The sequence below is a fragment of the Anser brachyrhynchus genome (genome assembly GCF_964034855.1).
Source record: "Anser brachyrhynchus genome assembly, chromosome: 1".
Taxonomy (NCBI): Eukaryota; Metazoa; Chordata; class Aves; order Anseriformes; family Anatidae; genus Anser; species Anser brachyrhynchus.
The window spans coordinates 127,186,207-127,207,229 of NC_137694.1; the positions used below are offsets into that span (position 1 = coordinate 127,186,207).

The window sequence follows — 21,023 nt, forward strand, 5'->3', positions numbered from 1 at the left end:
AACTCTATCTGGACATTTTTGCCAGACTTATGTCTGTGATCGGGCTTGGGGAACAGAATGATTTCACAGAAAGTCCCGAATACATAAAGTACAGTCCATGAATGTTGGATCTTTGTTGTTATCATCTCTGCTGTCCTTTTGCTTGGAGGTGGCTATTCTGTGGCACTGTGTGGTGGTTTTACTCAGGTGAGCAGCCGAGCTCCACCATGACTGCTCTCTCACTCCCGCTCCTCAAAGGAAAAGGGGAAGAAAATATGATGAAGAAGGCTCAAGGGTTGAGATAAGGACAGGGAGAGCACTCACCATTTACCATAACGGGCAAAACAGACTCAGCATAAGGAGATCAGTAAAATTTATTAACTATTACTAACAAGCTAGAGCAGTGAGAAACTAAAAGCAAATTAAAAACACCTTCTATCTATCCACCCTGTTCTACATCGTCTCCCTGAGCAATATAAGGGAATGGGGAATGGGGGCTGCAGTCAGTCCCTAACACTTTGTCTCCACTGCTCCCTCACGGTCCCTCTCTGCCCCTGCTCCACGCGGGGTCCCTCCCACGGGATGCCGTCCTGCCCGAACTGAGCCTGCGGGGGCTGCCCACAGGCAGCAGCTCTTCAAGAACTGCTCCCACACGGCTCCGTACCACGGGGTCCATCCATCCCCCAGGAGCAAACTGCTCCAGCACGGGTCCCCCACGGGCGGCAGCTCCCCCCAGACCCCCTGCTCCTGCGTGGGCTCCTCTCCACGGGCTGCAGCTCCGGCCCGGGGCCTGCTCCTGCGGGGGCTCTCCATGGGCCGCAGCCTCCTCCAGGCCACATCCACCTGCTCCACCGGGGGCTCCTCCACGGGCTGCAGCGTGGAGATCTGCTCCGTGTGGGACCCATGGGCTGCAGGGGGACAGCCTGCTCCACCAGGGGCCTCTCCACAGGCCGCAGGGGAACTGCTGCTGCGTGCCTGGAGCACCTCCTGCCCTCCTGCTGCACTGACCTTGGGGTCTGCAGGGCTGCTTCTCACTCCTCTCTCCCAGCTGCTCTTGCACAGCAGTTTTTTTCCCTTTTCTTAAATCTACTCTCAGAGGTGCAAACAACATCGGTTATTGGCTCTGCTCTGGCCAGCAATGGATCCTTTTGGAGCTGGCTGAAACTGGCCCTTATCTGACATGGAGCAGTTTTTGGTTTCTTCTCGCAGAGGCCACCCCTGCAATCTCCACTACGAAAACCTTGCCACATAAACCCACCACACTGTTGTCAGGTCTGTCATTTGGTAAACCAAGTTTTACCTTTTCTGTCTGAAGACTGTTGCTGAAAATTTCATATAGAAAGAAGGAGTTACAAGGGTGACAGCAGGTGGATGGTAAAAAAAAAAAGATACACTCATTGATGAGAAAAAAAGATCTTGGGGGAAGTATTAAAAAAGGGTAATGAGGTGTTTATGTGGAAGCTGTGGAGAAAAGAAAGACACAGACCAGAGTGGAGAAAAAGTGAGGTGATAGGAAAAAAAATTAAGGAAAATTTTCAAAAAATCCAGAAGGCAGAACTAACTAGAAAAGCAGAGGGAAAAGAACAAGACATATGGTGGAACTCTGAATGAGACAGGAAGATGACATTTTCTCTAAATTAAAATACAGGGATGATCGATGATAATAAATAGGCTAGGTCTGAGAGAAAACAGCAGAGAGTACAGAGAAGGAGAAGTTATAAGCAGTATAAAACACTGCAAGTTCACCCACGGTGTATTTTGAATATCAGAAGGGGGGTAAATCTCCACAATGATCTTATCTGGGAACAAAAACCTGTCCAGTAGAATTAAGTGCAACTTGTTTTGGGTCTGGAAAATCACTGTTGTGTTTCTTTCTTCACAGTTGACAGACCTGTCAGAGTGTATGCAGATGGGATATTTGACCTCTTCCACTCTGGCCATGCTAGAGCTCTTATGCAAGCCAAAACTCTATTCCCAAATAGCTACTTATTAGTAGGAGGTAAGATCAGAGTTATTTCTTGTGCTGGAGTTTTGCTTCTGTGCTTCAGCATAAACGTTATTGCTGTGCTCTCACCCCCGGCTGTTTATACACTATGACTTTGAATGCTACTTTCACTCTGGGGGCTTTCTATAGGTGATTTGCCTTGACTTATGTCTTATAATTGAATCAATTAAAGTAAAAGTCAAATTCTGCCCTCAGCAGCACAGGCACAATTCCCATTCTAGTTAAAGCAGGAGCCTGCATGACTCTGAGCTTAGAATAGCTCCATATGAATAATTTACCTTTTTCAGTTATTCTCTCAAAATTGTTCAAAGATGGAGATGAGTGAATGAGATCAACCACTCATTTATTTCTGGCTCTTCAGTCCTTCTGCCAGTCAGACACAGCCCACGTCCCCTGGCTGCTGGGTCAGTACTGTGTCTGCAGGCCCAACCTTCAACATCAGCAGAGAAGCTAAATTCAGACCATTATCATTGGAGACTGAAATGTAGGTTATGATTTGAACATATTTTTCAGCTCACAAGTGTCCCCAGGCAGGTTACTTTCTTTTCATATTTTTTTTTCCACAACTATCCTCTTTTTTGCTGTGCGGCTTGCTAACAGATGCTCAGCAGTTGGTATATGCCAGAGAAGTCACCGCAGGGAGAGTGACTGTTTCCTGCTTAGCTGGCTGTGCACACGCTGCTCTCGTGAGGCCTCATGAACGTGCATTTCAGTTCCAATTTCCCTGCACCTTTGGGTTTGAGATATGTCTCTCATAAACATTGCACAGCAACGTTCAGCTGCTGCTCAAATGCTTACAGAAATGATGATAAAGAGAATGTGAATGCAACCTTCAGACACTTTATAAATAAATGATTTTGTATCTTTGTCCCAAATCAGTTAAAAGGAGGGCAAAAAAGACGTAACACAGAAGAAAGGCAAAATCTCCATATATACACAATCTTACATTTTACTGTTAAGTTTACAAATGGTGGCAATTCAAATGGAGCTTTCTGGAAGGGAAACAATATTCCCTTTGTTATGAAGGAAAAATTTAGGACTCATGTTTCTCTCCGGAGCCAGGTATCTTGCAGAAGCAGCATGTAGAGGTGCAAAAGAATGAGGCTTAAAAAATGATAATTATGTAGATTTTGTTCTTGTTTTTTAAAAGGAGAGGAGTGGAGTCATGGTGTCATGGATCTGGGAAGGAGCTCTGGGGCAAAAGTCTAGCTCCGTTGAATTTTGTGGCATAGCTCCACTTTGCCCTTTATTTTTGGAGTGAAGGACAAAGCAGCCAGCACTCATCAATACCTTTTCCCAGCAATGCACTGTATCTTAGCATGTTTATAAAATGGGCACTTTTCCACACCCACATACAATTTGTGCTGCAAAAGCACTGGTCTCATACGTGTTGGTTGGCACCACAACCAATCCCTTTTATTTCTTATTGTGAAAATAATTATTTGGAGCTAAGTTGTGGTTTGTTTTTTTTAAAGATATTTATAGCTTCTCAAATCAGTCATTAGAGCAGGATGACAGAATCAAAAGGAAATACAGGCATATTGTGTCTGCACTGTACATGAAAAAATAGTAATCAAAAATTGAAATCAAACCTTTCTACAGAATACAAGCTAAAATTACTATTTTGCAATAATTTTAGTAGACCCTTTCTTCCAGAGGAGGGTAGCTTTAAGATGATATAAAGTCTGTAAAGAAATATAAATACAATCTCAGAAGGGATGTTTCTACTGCAAATGCTTTGATCTCCATTAAATTTCTTGTCAGCAGGCATCAAAAATGACATAATAGGATAGAGTAGCATTTAGCTAGCTGAAATACATATATATTAGTACCTGACTTTGAATTTTGCACAAACTCCAGGGCTATCTAAACCCTCCTACATTTTTCCTACTTTAAAGGCCCTTCATTACCATCACAGCAAGAACATCCATTTTAGATCTCAAAAAGGCTGTGTCTTTGTCAGAGCCTTGTCTGATAGGCTGATATTTTCAAATTAGAAAGAAGCAGCAGCTACAGGGCTGCTATCACACTTTCCTGCAGCACTAATAATGTTGCATTTATCATTTGTCAAGTACGTTTACTGTTTGTCCAGGTGTTGCAGAAAAGCGAGACCCAAAGGCATGGTTTTGACCTGTGGTGATGGTATCAAACTATTCCACGTGGCATCAGATGGTTATTGTAGCTGTAATGCCAGACAGAGTTACAGCTACAGGGACAGGCCACTGCCTCTCCTGCAACATTATGTGTGTAGAAGGATAATAGCCAGCTTTTATAGTCCCCCAGTAACATGGACGTTGCCTCCCCCTCAATTTAAAAGCAATATGTGATATGGTATTGGTACATCCAGAGTTAAAGATGCAGGATTCCTGGGCTTTTAACTCTGTTCTTTTCACTAGAGCACATAGCTTCTTCCAGTCCTTTCCACGAGGTTTCCTTCTGCAGTTTCCCATTTGATCATGGCACAAGCCTTACTTCTCTTTCTATGAAATCTGCTGAACTCAAAGCTAAATTCAGACACAGATTCCTGTAAAAACTGCCATGGCTTATTTTCTATCAGTGTTTATTTAGTGAGAAACTTTTCTGCTGTGATCTAGAGCTGTGTTGGCAAATTAATCATTTAGAACTTTGCTTATGTAAGAACAAACATTTGTACTGTGAAGGTGGTTGAACACTGCAACAGGACACCCAGAAATGCTGTGGGGTCTCCGTCTCTGGGACGTAGCCCTGAGAAACCTGTTGTAGTCGACCCAGCTCTGAGGAGGGGTTTGGATTATGTGATGTCCTGGTACCTTCCTGCCTCAACCATTTTGTGGTACATGAGGTTTGTCAGCACTGTGTGATTGCTGACACTGCACTTTCTGTTTATTTTTAAAACATTGTCCAAAATCCCCCCTTGTAGTGGGATTCGCTTGCCTCAACGTGCATGTACAGTACCACCTGAGATGTGCTACAGTATCTCACTCAGGCTCTGACTGCAGTTCTAGAAGGGAAGGATCTCTCATAAATATATGGTTGTACCTGCCAACTCTGAGCAGAATTCTTAGATGCCCTGGAGCTCCCTAAAATTATAATAACCAAGTGCTTAATGGAATTATCAGGAAATAATAAATGGCTGGTCAAGCAATTTCTACTGCGGGTGGAGCCATTTTGTTGATACTTCCATATTTTAGTTTGCAGTGATGATTTAACTCATAAGTTCAAAGGCTTCACTGTGATGAATGAAACTGAGAGATATGAAGCCCTCAGGCATTGTCGCTATGTGGATGAGGTCATCAGAGATGCACCCTGGACGCTGACACCAGAGTTTCTTGAAAAACATAAGGTATGTTCCTCCCCTGATCCCTCCCTCCACTGTATAGACGGACAGTTGAAGATAACAGCAAGCCTGTGAACGTGTATCAGCTGATTATTTAATTCAGTTAACTCCAGTCACTGAAATTAGGTAAGCTGCATTGCTTGCCTTAGCCTTTGTCAGAAAAAGCTGTATTTCTCTTGCCGTTTTTTTCTCAGTGTGCTGGGGTGATTTCTCGGAATCCTGGGATGGTTTCTGAATGGCAAAATAGCACTAAAGAGTCATCCATAAATTGACATTCAGGAAAGGAGATCATGAGGAGATCAGTAAAGTTATCATGTCATGACTGAAGCCCTATTAAAGTCCTGAATTAAAGGCACATTTCCAGTTAATGTCAACAGGTGCAATAATTGGCCAGTAATACATAAAAATACAGCGTGTCTTCTAAAAGGCAGAATATGATTTCGTACATGCTATTGACTGTCTTGCAGTACATGTCTTAACAAAAGCATAATTAACTAGAATTAGTGTCCACATCACTGGGTGATGAATGGACAGCATGACAGCTGTTGGTGGGCTGGTATATACGCACAGCCCTAAGGAGACAGAATCAATAATCCTGCCTCCATGGTTTTGCAAGTAAAGGCTTTGCCACTTGACTTAGCTCTTCCAGTAACAATAAAAGCAGATACAGCTGTCTTAGGTTTTCTACGGAATATCACACAGAAAAAGCCAGAGCAGTGTGTTAATGACAATGCTTCTGGAGACAAGCTTTCTGTACTTTCCTAACTGATCACAGAACATAGTAGTTTTAGGCCTAAATCTAGTGCAATATTCTAGGTGATGGCTTTAGGATGAGAATGTCAAAAGCAAGTCAGCTGAAGTCAAGAAAAGAGTTGGTCCTCCACAACGACCCCTCATTGAACCAAGATTCAGTGATGGTGGCATGTGATTCTTCTTCTGTTCACTGGCAGATTGACTTTGTAGCCCACGATGACATCCCGTACTCCTCCGCTGGCTCAGATGATGTATACAAGCATATAAAGGAGGCAGGTAAGGGCAACTTCACACTTCTAGCACCTTTCTTTTCAGCCTTGGCTCAAATTCTTTTACTGCGTTTTGACCACAACTGCTGAGAAAGAAGCAGCAGAGATAATACTGCATTCTTGTACACCCTCACAGTAGGTATTGCTGACATCAGCAGAAAGATTCAGTTTGCAAATCACAATGTCCTTGGCTGAATTCTTGCCATAACCCCCAGGAAACAATTCAAATCTATCAAAAAGGGGCCCCATCTTTTTTTTCTTTTTTTATTTAAATGATTTTAGGTTGCTCAACTAAGATCTCTGAACTAATAAAAATGAGTTCAGTTCCCACAACAGCCCAGCCAATTGCAGCGACTTGTTGGTAACTACAAGTTGATGACTCCTTGACACAGAACAGTCTTTAATGTAGGAAGGCACACCGTCAGCCTTCAGGAGTCATTAGGATCCACTTGTGATTTGCACCGAGGGTTCTTTTCGCTACACTGGCAGATTGTTTAAAGGAGTGCCAGAGTAATTAATTGGCATGACCATTTAGCTATTTGGTTGACTACAGTATTACATTGAAGGTGAACATGCTGAAGTCATCAGGAGTTTGTGTCTCTATGGTTGATGGAAGCTGAATTAAATCTGAGGAGACCATGTTTAGCCACATTTGCAGACAGCAGCTATCCCAGCACAGTGACTAGTGCAGGAGTAGGAACTGGTCATTCCTTTCTTCCACTGCTCCCTGGAGGTGCTGCTTTGAATACCGGGGAATCCATCCTCTTCCAGGTCTACAAAAACGTGTTTTGGACGTTTAAAAGAATTCCAGAGCAAATCCGCCTGCTGATAATTTGTAGTGCAAAGTGACATTCTCAAGCTATACAATGACAGCAGTAGGCTCAGTAGACCTGAGCTAAAAGAATAAGCTTTTTATAGCAGCAGTTCTTGATCGTTTTCCAAACGCAAACATCACTGTGGTGTCAGACTCACAACCCTCCTCTGGGAACTGCTTTTTCTACAGCTTCAGAGCCAGCACCAGCTTCCTTTACTAGGCAGTGGGACAAACATACCTCTGGTAAGGACAGGTCACTGAGGGACACACAGAATGCGTGCCAGCTGGGAAGCTATTTTGACTTAGACCTATAAGGTGCCGAGTTAACAGTACAATGGAACAGGCACCCTTGGTGTCACTCTGTCGTTATCAAACTGAGCTGGAGAGTGCCCAAACCTGGCACATCTTCCTCTGCTGTTGTTAGGAATGGGTGTAATGTGCATGCATCTTTATGAGGAATTCAAACTTTGCACAACAGAATATGAACTTATAGCTTCAGAGATGTGTTCTGTCCTGCACATCCGTCACTGCAGGATGCTGGAGAAGTGACTTCAACCTTGTATGACTGAAATTTGTTAGACTGAAGATGGGAATAATGTTACTTGTGGAGGGTTTTGAGTTCTAGTGACAGTAGTCCTGACACTCCAGAACACCATTATGATGGTAATGAATTTCCTGTAAGGTATTTTGTTTTAAATAGACCAATGCTGAGGATGCATTTGTGCTTTTTCCTTAGTTCCATTACTCTCATTTTCCCACACTGAGTAGTTAGCGAGCAGAAAAACAAATGGGAAGTGTGGAGCTCTTTGTGTAGATTCCCATGGACTACTATTTCCCCACTCTAGTCAATGGGTGGGAGAGTATATGGACAACTGGGAGCTGTGCAATGGTGTGCTGACTAAACCTCTGTACATTTGTAAACAATTAGGTTTGAAAACATCAATCAGTATAACACATGGAGCCAATGAAAGCAAAACCAGTGACTAAAGGTGATGTTCCTGCATGTGGCTTTGTCCACTTACTGGAAAACAATTCAGCACTTGGCTTAGCAAGGGTAGGGTTTGGGTTTTCTTAATGAATTCTTGTAGCTCCTGTCAATAAAGGTTTTTAGCTTAAAGTGGGTTCCAAAAATAGTTTCCTGAGTGACTACTGCATGCCTGAAAAGCGTGATCAGGGAACCCTTGCTGCTCACGATTAAAACAATCTATTTTTGAGCAGAATAGTAATTAGAGATCATAAAGAGAAGGTATCACTTATCATTTAGTCACAGGAGGCTGCTAAGCTTCTTGATTCCTTCACCAGTTCTTTTTGTAACCCTGTGAAATTGGCTACCAATGCTGCCTACTTCAAGTGAGTGTGTGAAGACTAATTTGTCAAAAGCGATAGCGTCCTTTTAAGACAAGGCACTTTTTTTTTTTCCAAAACCATTTCCAGTCTTAACTTCTCTCTCTCTCATCAGCAGTTTAATTTTGCAATTACATGTAAGTGATAGAAGTAATTTTGGTAGCCCTAAATAACTACTAAAACAAGGTGAGCTAGTATTCTGCTGTTATTGCCTTTGTGACTTGCTTTAACACATTAAATGAGCCTGTCTTGATGAGGAGCAATATGTTCCTCATCTATGTCGAGGAAAATCAAGCAGTATTAATAAATTGCCAGTTTTATTAGTTGGAGAAGGGAGAGTGATTATCCAACCCCTTAACATGGCCAGGTGTACATGAAATGGGCTGTAGAGACCGATGGCCTGTCCCCATTGTATATATCCACGTTTGTTCACACCACCATTACTTGCCATCTTCCTGTTACAAGCTACCAGCACTTCCTGGGTGTTTCCATTTCCATACTGTAATGCAGAGTGCACATCTCCTACTTGGAGGTGCTCCGTGGCTTTGGCCAGTGGTTTGTTTTACCGCTTTGCTTTACTCAGCAGAACAAAGACTGTCAGATGGTGCAACATAGAAATGGAGGGGAGAGTGGAAATATGCTGGAGAGCCCAAAAAGCCTTTCAATAGTGTGAGTGGAGGCCAACTGCTCCCCCCCAGCCCTTTATATAATGTTAAATAAGGGCTGGCTCAGGAGCCAGTCTGGCTTCCTGCATCACAACTGACACCGTGCAGCAGGCAAGTTTTAGCCTTTCTGCAGGCTGAGGGAAAATGAACCATGTAGCAACCTAGTGCCTTCTCTAAGCTCACACGTGAGGGAGATAAAATAAACTAGAAATAAGATGGCCAGAATTGCAAATGTCTTGACTATGGTTAGGCGTTTTTGTATCCATTCTCAGCTACCTGCCACAGTGCCCGGTCCTGCCGTGCTTTCCCAGCTGGCTTTCTTTTCCCACTTTGCTCAGGGATGTTCGTACCAACGCAGAGAACTGAGGGCATCTCAACGTCAGATATCATCACAAGGATCGTCCGGGACTATGACGTGTATGCCCGACGCAACCTCCAACGGGGATACACCGCCAAAGAGCTGAATGTTAGTTTTATAAACGTAAGTACACTCATCCACAGTCGCTTCTGAAACAGCCGCTCATAGGACCCCAAACGTAGCACGGAGGCTAAGAAAGTGTTTTAAAAATAGAAGGCAGAGCTGTGAAAAACTTAACTTAAAAGGAATTGGTAAGCTGAGGATAGTTTTACTTCTATTAACTAGCAGCTTCATTTCCATCTTACACTTTCATATTGGTAAGAAAGCTGCTGCTCCCTCTTCTCCTTGAGCTGTAACTGACTTAATAACATACTAGGAAGAAAATCAACCCCCCAGCTGCAGTCTTCTCAAACACTGACCCAAGAGATGATCTGTTTCTCTGTTCCCATTGTGAGAAGGCAGCACAGAAAGCAAAGATTTTGATATCCAAACTTTCTCGACAGAGAGACAAGATAAAAACAAAAACAACCAAGACATGAGATAACTAGAGGAAGCTAAAATGGATTTTAAAACACAAGGAAGTATGTCAGCAAGTTAATGCTTAAATGATGGTGAAGAGGCCAGAAGAGACAGTATGTAGCAAAATAGGTAGGGCAAGAGTGCTCTTTGAAAGGATTTCTCAGAAAAATTTAGCAGCTCAAGTTATGCAGCTTCCACATACAGAACTGCACCTTGCCCTCCCATAAAGTAGCAGAAATGAAAGTTTACTTCCCTCCATTTTCTGTTCCAAGTCCCAGTTTCAAGTCCCTGCGTTACTGAAATCTTCACTGTGATTGGGCTAGATCATAGGAGGCATTCCCCTCTTCTCTGGAGCTGGGAAATCCCCTTGTGAAGGACTGAATTGTGTCATGTCATTAGGACTTTATTTACTCGTTTCTTATTTTGAAGTCTGGCAGATAAATGACAGTACACAGGGCATAAATATTTATTTCACTGCCCTTCTTTTCAGTCTTCTACACCTCTAAACAATTCTGCTCCAAGTATTCCACCCAAAATATCCCTTAAATTAGGGCATGCTGGATGCCTTGGTGGTTCTTAAAGTTACTTTTTAACTATTGTGAGGTTAAGATACTGTTACATATCTTAGGCTTCCCCCACTCGCACACATTCATCACAGAATCACAGAATCACCTAGGTTGGAAGAGACCTCCAAGATCACCCGAGTCCAACCTCTGACCTAACACTAACAAGTCCTCCACTAAACCGTATCAGTTTTCTGAGGTCCCTCCTGACATTTGGTTATTTAGCTTATAGTAATTCAAGTGCAAAAATACTACTTTTCACCAGAGGCATTTTGTGTTTCAAAATAAAAAATGAGATTTCACCAAGACAGAAAAGTGTTGTTTTCCTAGATAAAGGAAGGCTTGGTTATTTACTAGGTGCAAAGCGAGTTAGGTTTCTTTGGACTTCATTGATTTTGTTTGGCTTTGTGGCCTGCAAAGATGTTTTTTCTTGTGATTCTTGAGCTAGAATGTCCCCCTCCCATCCACATCCCCCCAGCAATAAAGAGCATATATTTTGAAAGTAAAGGGTCAATTAAATGAAGTTTTCAGGAAATTAAAAGCTGATAGTGAGTCGTGCTGCTATGAAGATGATACTGCTTTCAGGGGCACAGCTTTAGGTAGTTTTGTATACTGTACTTCTGTGGAGCACAGAAGCATTTCAGAACAAAAAACCTTTAACCACTGAAGTGTTTTAGAAGCTTGGCCAGGTGAGAGCGTCCCAACATTATCTTCTCTTTTCCTCTCTTTGTCTGTGCTACTAAGCAATTAGGAGTTCGTTCTCTTTTCTACTAAGTTTCCTAGCCACAAGCCACTGGCCTATGCCCATCTTACTGTTGTAGTCAGAAGCTCCTGTATTTGCCAGGCTCGGAGGTGAACGTAGTTTTCCTTCTGCTCTGCAGAAATCTGGCCAAAGAGGCATTTGGGACCAAGTCAACATCCAGGCTGTCAAGTCAGCAGTGGGATGCATTGCTAGGAAGCAGAGGGAGATTTGCTTTTGCTTGCTCCAAAGTTAGAGCTGTTAATTTCTCACTCGTATCCTTCACAAGATTCACAAAATTTTAAAATTTTCAACTTTTCATTCAGTTTGCAAATAAAGTAAAGAGTCACGTAGTGGAATAAAGATAGTAATCATGTAAAACATTATTTTCGATATGTACTTCCTGCACTTCATTACACATACATTAAATTTGTGTATATAAATACAAAGTGAGAACAGTTAACCAAGGCCATATGCATTACGATACGTTAATGAGATTTTTTTTCTTCTTCTCTACTTTCAGTGCCTAATTATTCCCAAATCCCTATATATATAATTAATGTCTGTCCACACTTTTAAAACAGGAAAAGAAATACCGCTTTCAAAACCAAGTGGACAAAATGAAAGAAAAAGTAAAGAATGTGGAAGAAAAATCAAAAGAATTTGTTAACAAGGTGGAAGAGAAGAGCCATGACCTCATTCAGAAATGGGAAGAAAAGTCCAGGGAATTTATCGGCAACTTTTTAGAGCTGTTTGGACCTGATGGAGCTTTGGTAGGTGTTCTGCCATCCCAGGAAGTCTGAGTGTTGTTTTTATTATTATTATTTTTTATCCCCTATAACACAGATCAAGAGCAAATTCTTTTGCTGTAGTCTTTATTTTGAAAGCCAGCACAGCAGACTAGTGCCAGACCTGCTTGTTGGATCCAATAATGCATGCCAATACTGCAGCAGGAGGATTTGCCATGTCTGTTGCTTCTTCAGGACAACTTCTATCTTTAATGTTTATAGATTTTTTTTTTTTACCAGGGTGATGCCTTGCTGTGAAATAAGTTGCAATGCTGGGTATGATGCTGCATTCAGTAGTGCTGCCTAACAGCCACATACCAGCAAACAGGCTGATACCGTCTGTTTTCCCCGTTAGCACTAAATGGGACCACACAGACATCAGAGAGAAATTATACACTGAAGTTGGTGAGGGAAACAGCAGCATTGAAAAGTTGAGTTGTTCCGTTCGTTCTCTGCATTCAACAGTAGAAGATGACAATTTTCTAGCTTTAAAAACTACCGATTTAATGTTCTGAGAAATGATTTTACATGTCTAGTGGCCAGGGTCTTCTAACTGACTACAGAGAAGTTTCAGGTAAAACTGAAGCACTTTTGAAGGAGTCCATGGTAAGTGCTAGTGCCCCGCTGCCCATTTACCGAAGGTTCGCAGTGCTTTGGGAGGGCAGCTGAGAGGCTGTAACAGTATTGTTCTAAGGAGAAACCCGAAGGCCTTACCTGCTCAAACTAAAATCACGCAATGAGTGGTGAGTTGGTGACGATCCAGATCCCCAGAAGAGTCCTGGTCCCCTTTTTTCATTTCTGATAGCCTGTCAGACATTCAGCAGCTTTGTTTCCTTGTAACACTTCCCATTGCTAGCTTGAAGCCAGCAGCAAAGCTTAATTTGAATGCAAAGGTTGCCATTTGTTTGTACAGAACTTCTCAGCCCTTCTTGCTGGGTGTTGGTCCTTTTCCAACAAGCGCTCTGCGCAGGTGTTTTCTGGTGAAAGCCCAGGCCCCAGCCAAGCCCCTCAATACAGGCACGATCTCAGATGTGTTGTTTTAGTTGGAAGCTCCTAGCGAGGCTTTAGCTTGGTCTCAGGAAATGTGTGGGAGCGGGAAGGAGAGCAGCAAGCGATGCAGAATAAACTGAGGGGAGAAGAATAAGAACTAGACAAATACTGAGCAGAACAGCAGGATGCTTCAGAGGTACCTTTTCACACCATGGTGTGCAGACAGGCAGCTCCCTCCTCACTTGAAAGCAAACCCTTTGCAAGAGAATTGTGCACAGCTTTAACTGCTTATGGATTACAGTTTGACACAAAATGTCGATAGAGGCAGCAAGCCAGAAAAAAAACAGTTTAGGACGAGCGTGAACCAGATACTATTGGAGTAGTTTTAAAAAGCCAACACACACATAATGGTCTCCCACCTTACTTTTATCAGTTCATACTCAAACAATACAGCGTCATGAATAGCACGCTATGTTGGAAGGATCTCAGCAGAGCTTCCGCTTATAAACAAACCCTTGTCCTTTTAGCAAATTGTTCACTAGTGGTATCATTTTCCTTTGGAAAGTGAAAACTGTAAACTCTTTTGATGACTAGCCCAGGTTTACCTGCACTGACCACATCCACGTGAAGAGTGTGTTGATTGCAAGTCAGCATTCCCAATGCGGAGACGGTCCTATGGCCGTAGGTGCTGAACAAACAGAATGCTAATAGGTCCTGTGAAGTCCACAGGAGGTGAGGTGAGTTTGGTTGTGCAGAGAGAAGAGGAGAATTTCAAAGCCTTTGTCCTATTACCTTGCTCTACCCACTCAAAAACACACACTGAGGACATTTTAAAACCCTTTAGTGATAAATATTTTATGGAATTCAATTTATTAGAGAAAAGCTGCTCTGTGAAGGTCTTCTGAGGGGACGTTGGGGTGTTTACTGAGTTAGTGTCCGGACCACAAAGTAGGAAATCTGATGCAATCAGAGACCTTTGCTAAGAAAAAGCCTGGAAGTGTCGAGAGGAGCGAAATCTCCTTGTACTCTTGCAGGAAAAGCATCAGTGACAATGAGCTGAAAGGTGTTGTGGCTTTTTTAAATCAGTTTGAGCCTTGCAGCAGGAAAGACTTTTAAAATAATGATAACTTGCTATTAGTGTCAAAACTGTTATTAACATTAATTTGCCGTATCACAGTTAGTTAGATGTTGCTTTTAATGTTGACATTAAAAGTACAGGAATCGTTATGGGCATGCTAGCTTCCTAGATCAGCAATTTGCATTCCATTAATATGCTATTATTATCTCACAAATAGTCATTAGAACATACTTTATGCTGGCATCAATTTTCTAAAAGTGAGGGCCATGTAACCGACAAAAATCCAGCAGCTTCTGGAAAAGGTCAGAATGTCAGTTTCCGAACTGCAAGGATGTATGCAATTCATTTGTAATTTAGCCCACCTGTACAAGTCTCTGTATGTGTTTTTCTGGGAGAGTCACAGAGGTGTCAGAAACAACAGTAATTAACGTGGCATGAAACTTCTGTTGTGGCTTGAGAGCAGCACAGCACAGCCTGGTCCCTCCTGGTCGACACGGAGCGCCGTGGAAGCAGAAAACAGTGGGACTAATTTCACCCCATTTCAGACATTTATGAGCAGACAGCTGCGTTTCAGATTAGCGGAGAGAAAGCAAAGCTTACAGGACAGGATTTCTGCGCCAGTCTTCCCCTCCGAGCGCGATGAACCATCCCTTCAGGGGCTGGTTTCCCTCTGTGAAGTGCGCAGAGGGAGTCGGGCACTGCCACGTCAGGACACGGCCGCCCGTGGTGAATCTCATGGGTTGCAGCTGGAACCCGGGGCTGGTCTTCAGACCATGCCACGTGCGCATGGCCTGGACCTTCAAAGCCCGCAGAAGAATCAGCATCTCAAAAGCAGCAGTCCTTCGTAATGCCCCATTGGTGCCTGTTTGGTGAAGCAGAGGAGCGTCGATGTGTAGGCAATATAATTTCCTTTGCCCAGCCTCACGTAGGATGTAGGTGTCAACACAGATCCCACGCTAAGCAGCATGAATGCTACAACAAGGCACAAAATTCGGTAGTGGGAAAAATATATTTGTCCAGCAATAGTTTGCCAAAAGCAAAGTATTTTCTAAACTGGCTGTATCTGAACTTGCTTGAACCAAGGCTTTGAAATGCTCGTGTGGTGTCTCGGAAAGGTCCAGAGCCCCAGCGTTGTCCAACCCTCCGGTGTGTATGGTGGGTCCCTAACTGGGTGTATTTATTCAGCACCAGCGCCCAGAGCACCCCCGCGCTAGGAGCGCTGGCTTGTGAAGACCTGGAGGTGTGAGTTACCCTGCTGGGGGGGAGGAGGGTCAGTCTGGAGCCAAATGAACGATGCTGCCGCCACCTCTGGCAGCTGCCAGGGGTTTAGCCAGCACGGCTGGTGCCTCAGGCACTGACGGGCAGGCTGGGCACTCTCCCAGCTGAAGGTGTGAGCGCATCGGTCTGTTCAGGCACCCAGCTGTGGTGAGGAAAGGACCAGGGAGGAGGCGTCCTGTGGCTCGGCTGGGGGAGTTAGCAGGAAGGTGGGGTTCTCCCTTACAGCCCAGGGCACAGCCACGCGCCTGCTGCCAAGGGGGCTAGGCAGAGCAGAGACAGGGCCGGTGATGGGTCAGGCTGGGCTGCTCCCATCTCCAACACAGGTACCGCAATACTAGGAAGCATCGCAATGTTACTGAGCTTCCTGAAATGGCTGGGAGGTGCCAGGGGCAGGAGGGAGACAACATGTTTTGCTTGGCCAGGATAAAAAAATATTTCATGTCAAAGACCACGCTTTTGGTGAGGGTTATTTTCGGGGAGAGGATGAAACTGGCTGAATCAAGCCAACACAGCGGGCAAACATCTGGCTGATGGGTTGGGCCCACAGTTTATAGCAAAGGGGGTTACAGCAGGCTGGTAGAAATCAAGTGATTCTATGAACAGAAACTCAACTTCTTTGACTTAAACAGAAATTTTGCACTCCCACCCCTCAGTTGCAGCAGGCTGCAGGGCTCTGCCAGCACCCATGACATCCTCACAGCTTTCAGCAGCACCAGCCTTCCCCCATCTACATGCCTCCCTTCCGTGGCAGGCTGACGGTACGTGTCAGGAGCAGCCACCTGCTGGCTGTGGAGCTCTGAGGAAGTGTTGCCTGGTCTGGACCTAGGGGAGGTGCAGGGGGAGGTTACAGCCCAGGGGTCTTCATGCACGAGAGCAGTGCTGAGCTTGCCTGAAGTCAGAAGCTGCTCTGCCACCTGCACTGCAGTGAAATCCAGGCTCTATAACAGAGCTAAAGGCCCACAGGGTAAAAACATAAACTGGGTGAGGGAGCTCACAGAGGAACACTCAGGTTTGTTGTTTGTGCTTGATCTTTAACACCCTGGATCAGCCCAGAGCAGAAACTGATGGAAAAACCTTGCATTTGCTGCTCCTCTGGCAGGAAATACTGAGTGGCAAAGGGGTGGGGAGGAAGAGTGAGAGGGGCAGCCCTGTGCTCCCTGGCTGGAGGAAGGACAGCACAGGGCACAACCGCTGCAGGCACGGAAGGGGAGGAGGAACCAAACATAAATGCAAGCTGAGAAAGTCTGGGGACCTCGGCTGCCCAAGCAGCATGCCCAGCACACGTTCTGTGGAAGCGTTTTGCTCTCAGGTAACTTAACGTTGCTGGGGATGGCTCTTCCATTCCAGCTGAGCATCACCTACGAGCCGACTTCCAGCGCTCCAGGCGAGGCTGAGAGTTCTTGCTCCCCCTATCCAAGGGCAGCAGCGAGTCGCTCGGATTTTGCATTTTCAACATGAAGCCTGCAGCAGCCGTGCAGCACGAGCCAGACCTCCTGCAACCCGCCCCTGGAGCCTGACTGCAAGGCCACGCCGGCGCTAACAAGCAGCAGCATTTGCCTTACTGCAGCCGCTCACCTGACTGAAAAGTGGGGCTGCTGCACCCCGCCAGCTCCAGCAGGTCCCCACTTGGCTTTACAGAGCAAACGACAATAAAGCCCAAAGCAGAACATACGGCCTGCACACGTTTCTCTTTTTAATAGATGTCTGAATTCTGGCATTCCCTCCCTTGCCCCCTACCTGAAGGGTTTGGCGATGCATGCCCCAGGTACCTGGGGAAGCGGCTGCCCGTATTTGGCAGGCACGGGGCTGCCTCCATGGGGAAGGGGAAGAGGAGGAGAGGTCTCTGCTGGCCAGGAAGCTCAGCAGGAGGCAGGTGCCCTGTCCCAGCACACCAGGAGGAAGAGGTCCTGGGAACGAGGGGCACCTGGAGCTCAGGCAGAGAACTGGCTGTTTGAGACAGAATCACCAACACTTCTACAGTCAGCCAGAGGGAGGTCCTTGTGGTTGGCTCAGGACAACACGTGGAGTTTTCTCATACTAGGGGTGTCCTCGCTAGGACAAAAACCTCGTCAAGTAAAAACAACTTAGTACGAGCACGGTGTTAAGAGGCAAAGCACATCTGGGATGGGCTGGCTGTGCTTCGGAGCAGAAGCCGGTTTCTCTGCCCTCCTCAGGCAAGAGGAGCCACGCGGAGCAGCCCCTGCTTGCCCAGACACCTTCCCCTCCCTCTTTGCGCCTTACTCACGGAGCACCTCTCTCTCCCCTTTGTTTTCGCAGAAGCAGATGTTCCAGGAGCGAAGCGGCCGCATGCTCCAGGCTTTCTCTCCGAGGCAGAGCCCAACCAGCAGCCCTACGCGAGGCCGCTCTCCGTCCCGTTCGCCGTCCCCACCCTGGGTCTTCAATAAAGCCTCCCCTCCCTCTTCTCCAAAAGCTGCCTCCGCCTCCCTCAGCAGCATGAGCGAGGGAGACGAGGACGAGAAGTAAAATAAAGATATATTTTTTTAACCATGAGACAGAAGAACAAGCTATGAACTCAACCGCTGGATGGGGAGAAGCACGAGGACCATCTGGGGTCCCTCTGACAGCAGGGAACGTGCCCTGGGAGATGTCGAAAACAGACTGGAGCACAGCAAGGGAGATCTCAGGAAGAGCCGATCCCACCCCCGCTCCCTCGCGGTGCCTGGAGGCCCCACCAGCAGCGCTTGCCCGGCGCCGTACCGGGGACTGGCAGCAAAGCACCCGCCTCCGTGCACGTCCTGTCCTCCCCAGCGCTGCCGCTTTCTGCCCCGCGGGCTGGCCGGGCCGGCGGGACCTGCACCGAGCCCACAGGCAGTGCGGGCAAAGCCACGGCCACGGCGTCGGACCCTGCTAACCCTGAGCTCTTCCAGCACGGGAAGGAAGGGCGCTGCTGCTGCAAACGTGTTCCGAAAGGGGGAAGGAAATTTCACCTCTTTCTTTTTGAAGGAAGTCTGCCCAGAGCCCAAACCGTGCCAGCAAAGCGGAGAGCTGCCCGGTTGGGTTTACGGAAGGTCGTTCGATGCATTCAGGCTGCGCAATGTTGCTTGTTGACCAAGCCTCTGTCCAGGGCATACGTAGAAATTGAGGCCGTACCGACCCCCTTTGATTTCTCAGAGCGTTCCCCGTGTTCCTAGTGCCTGACAACTTCTGTTCTGCTCCCCGTTTTTGCACTTCAGAGACAAGTAAGTAAATGAAGACAGTCCTAACTGGAATGTTTTGCTGTGGGAAATAGCTGGTTTGAAGGCCTTGATGGTTTTTACTGGTGAATTCCAGAAACGCACGTGGGATCCCACAGCCTAAGAACAAACCTCTCTCCCAGGAACCCTGCTGCTCCCAGACAGGCATTGCCAAGCGACGAGCCCAACAGTGCTACTGTCCTCACATGCTACTAATCCAATTAGATTTAAATTTCTCATAAAACCCTGAACAAGATGTGTTCATAGACACGCTGCCCCTGCACAGGGTCCCAAGGCCATTCCTCTATCCCAACCCGGAGAAGAGGCTGGAAAACACAATGGAAACCTTTTAAACGGGATTAGGCATGGGGATTTTTCCCCTCCTGCTGTGACACCCGTCTGTCCCCAGGCAGAACCACAGCGGCAGTAGCACTGACGCAGCTTTCCCCTGCCCCTGATGCTCCAGCTGATCTCCTTCCAGCTCGGCAGCGAGAAGCCTGCCAGCCTGGCTCCACTCAGTCCCTCAGCCGGCACCGGCGAGGGGGCTGCAGGCCCGCGGGGCTTCTGAGCGTGGAGGCAGCCCCGTCCCTGAGGCTGCCCCTTCCCCCATGCAGGAAGCTGCAGGAAGCGCCCAGCCCGCGGTGCTCGGGTCGAGCTGTGGAGCAGCGATGGGATTCTGCGCCAGGGCAAAGCCTTGCCCGTATGGAGCCCTGAAGGAAGAGCCCGAGCGCGCCCTGCAGCAGCCTTCCTTCCCGAGGGACGTGCTGGGTAACTGCTTTCCCTCCCTCCCAAACTCTCCAGACAGGTAAATCGCAGCCCCTTGCACCAAGCACCGCATTAGCCCCGTGTTTAGTTCCCTCCCCACAGCTTTCACCTACGGGATAAGGGGTAATGGGGTAACCGATTTGCCTTCGGGAACACTTTGCCAGACACAGCTCTGACTACCGCAAGACCAACCAGTATCTCACGGCACTCTTTGTCTTCTGGAGCCCAGCGGGGTCCTTCGCAGAGCCGCACAGAGGCCATCAGGGAACAGGGTGACCGCTGCTTCCACGGGGCAGCGCAAGGAGAGCCGCGGCTCGTCCAGCTGCTGCCAGCTGTGCGCCTGATGGGGCCATGCAATTACGACCTTCCTCAGCCTTAGGCAACCCGTTACTGTAATTTCGCACCTGGGATGCACTCGTCGGTCTCTCTGATCCTTTGTAAGTCTAAGTCTTCCCATCGCAACCCGCTCCTCCACCATGGAACCGTCTGCTCTCTACTGGTGCTGTTTACACAACGAGCCATGTCCAAATGCAATGGAGGTGGGCAGGTTTTTCTTGTTCCCCAGTTCCTCTGTTTGTCTGAATTCCATAATGCTTTCTGTCCAGCAGCCCCTGATCAGCAGTTTGAGCGGAAGACAGCATCTGTGACTTGTACATAGGACCTGGAGAAAAACTCGGCGGCGTGACCTCTTTGCAGCGGGAGCTGTTTCTCAGTCACAGGTGGCTACCCTGTGACAAAGCCATATACTGTACCAGGCGTCCTCCTCACGTTTAGGACATCAACGCTGAAGCCTTTCCCCCGCTGGTACAGGCATCGATATCCACACGCTTTCTCCAGCAAACCAGAACCTCATTGTCTTTGGACACGTGGAGGGCAATTTTGCACTTCTGAGTCATGGTTGGGTTTTATTTTTCATGAGTGTTGCTTTAATTCAGTCCTATTTATCAGCCAAGCTCCACGTGAAAAATAAACAGCGTACAACAGATACGCGCCGCCTCTCACCTTCATTTCACAGCACGTTCAGGCGCACAGGCAGCCCCCGGCCTGACCCACTGACGGCACAGGTCCCTCTCGTTGCCTCCGTCCTCGCAGCCCAGGGCTTCACGCCCTCGCCAGTGCCACCCGAGCAGCCTCTCACGCCGCTCCCTGCGCCGAGGGGATCCCCGCTGCCCCTTGCCCCAGCGCAGAGGAATCAGGGCCTCGCTGTGTGAATTTTCACTCCTAAATGGAAGGAGGCAGCAGGGTTTCCGCAACCTTCCTGCTTCTGTGCCCCAGCTGCGGTGCTCCGCGTGCGCCAGGTCTACGCAGAAGTGCGAGAGCAAACAGCAGCCCCGGGGCAGCTCCTGGGACTCGACTCCAGCTGAGTCAGCCCGATGGCTGAGTGCTCCTGCTTCTTTCCTTCCCTTTTGTCCTTCCTGTAGGAAATAAGTTCTTGCTGCTGCAGCAGCTGCAGACAAGTCATTTGGTTGTTCTCTGTTCGGTTGGTTTGCAGTTCTGTGCGCATTTTTTTTCCCTTTTGTTGTTGTTTTGTTTTAGACAGCCCTGCCTCAGGCAGGGAGAAGCTCAACCAGCAGACGAGGTTTCAGCATTTCCCAGCTGAGCCATT

The 21,023-nt window shown here is 46.8% G+C and overlaps 1 protein-coding gene across 6 annotated transcripts in view; it reads left to right on the forward strand.

Moving 5' to 3' along the window:
* PCYT1B (phosphate cytidylyltransferase 1B, choline) overlaps positions 1-20,400 on the forward strand; it is a 32,165-nt gene extending 11,765 nt beyond the window's left edge. For 3 of the 6 annotated variants that reach the window (XM_080587587.1, XM_080587589.1, XM_080587590.1), the window contains 6 exons: positions 1,862-1,978; positions 5,155-5,306; positions 6,251-6,329; positions 9,418-9,626; positions 11,909-12,097; positions 17,736-20,400. In XM_080587587.1, coding sequence (XP_080443713.1) covers positions 1,862-1,978; positions 5,155-5,306; positions 6,251-6,329; positions 9,418-9,626; positions 11,909-12,097; positions 17,736-17,942 — 953 coding nt within the window. In that variant the 3' untranslated portion in view covers positions 17,943-20,400. The remainder of the gene's footprint in view (positions 1-1,861; positions 1,979-5,154; positions 5,307-6,250; positions 6,330-9,417; positions 9,627-11,908; positions 12,098-17,735) is intronic. The other 3 variants (XM_080587591.1, XM_080587592.1, XM_080587588.1) reach the window with 2 other exon arrangements.
* Positions 20,401-21,023: the final 623 nt, after the last annotated feature.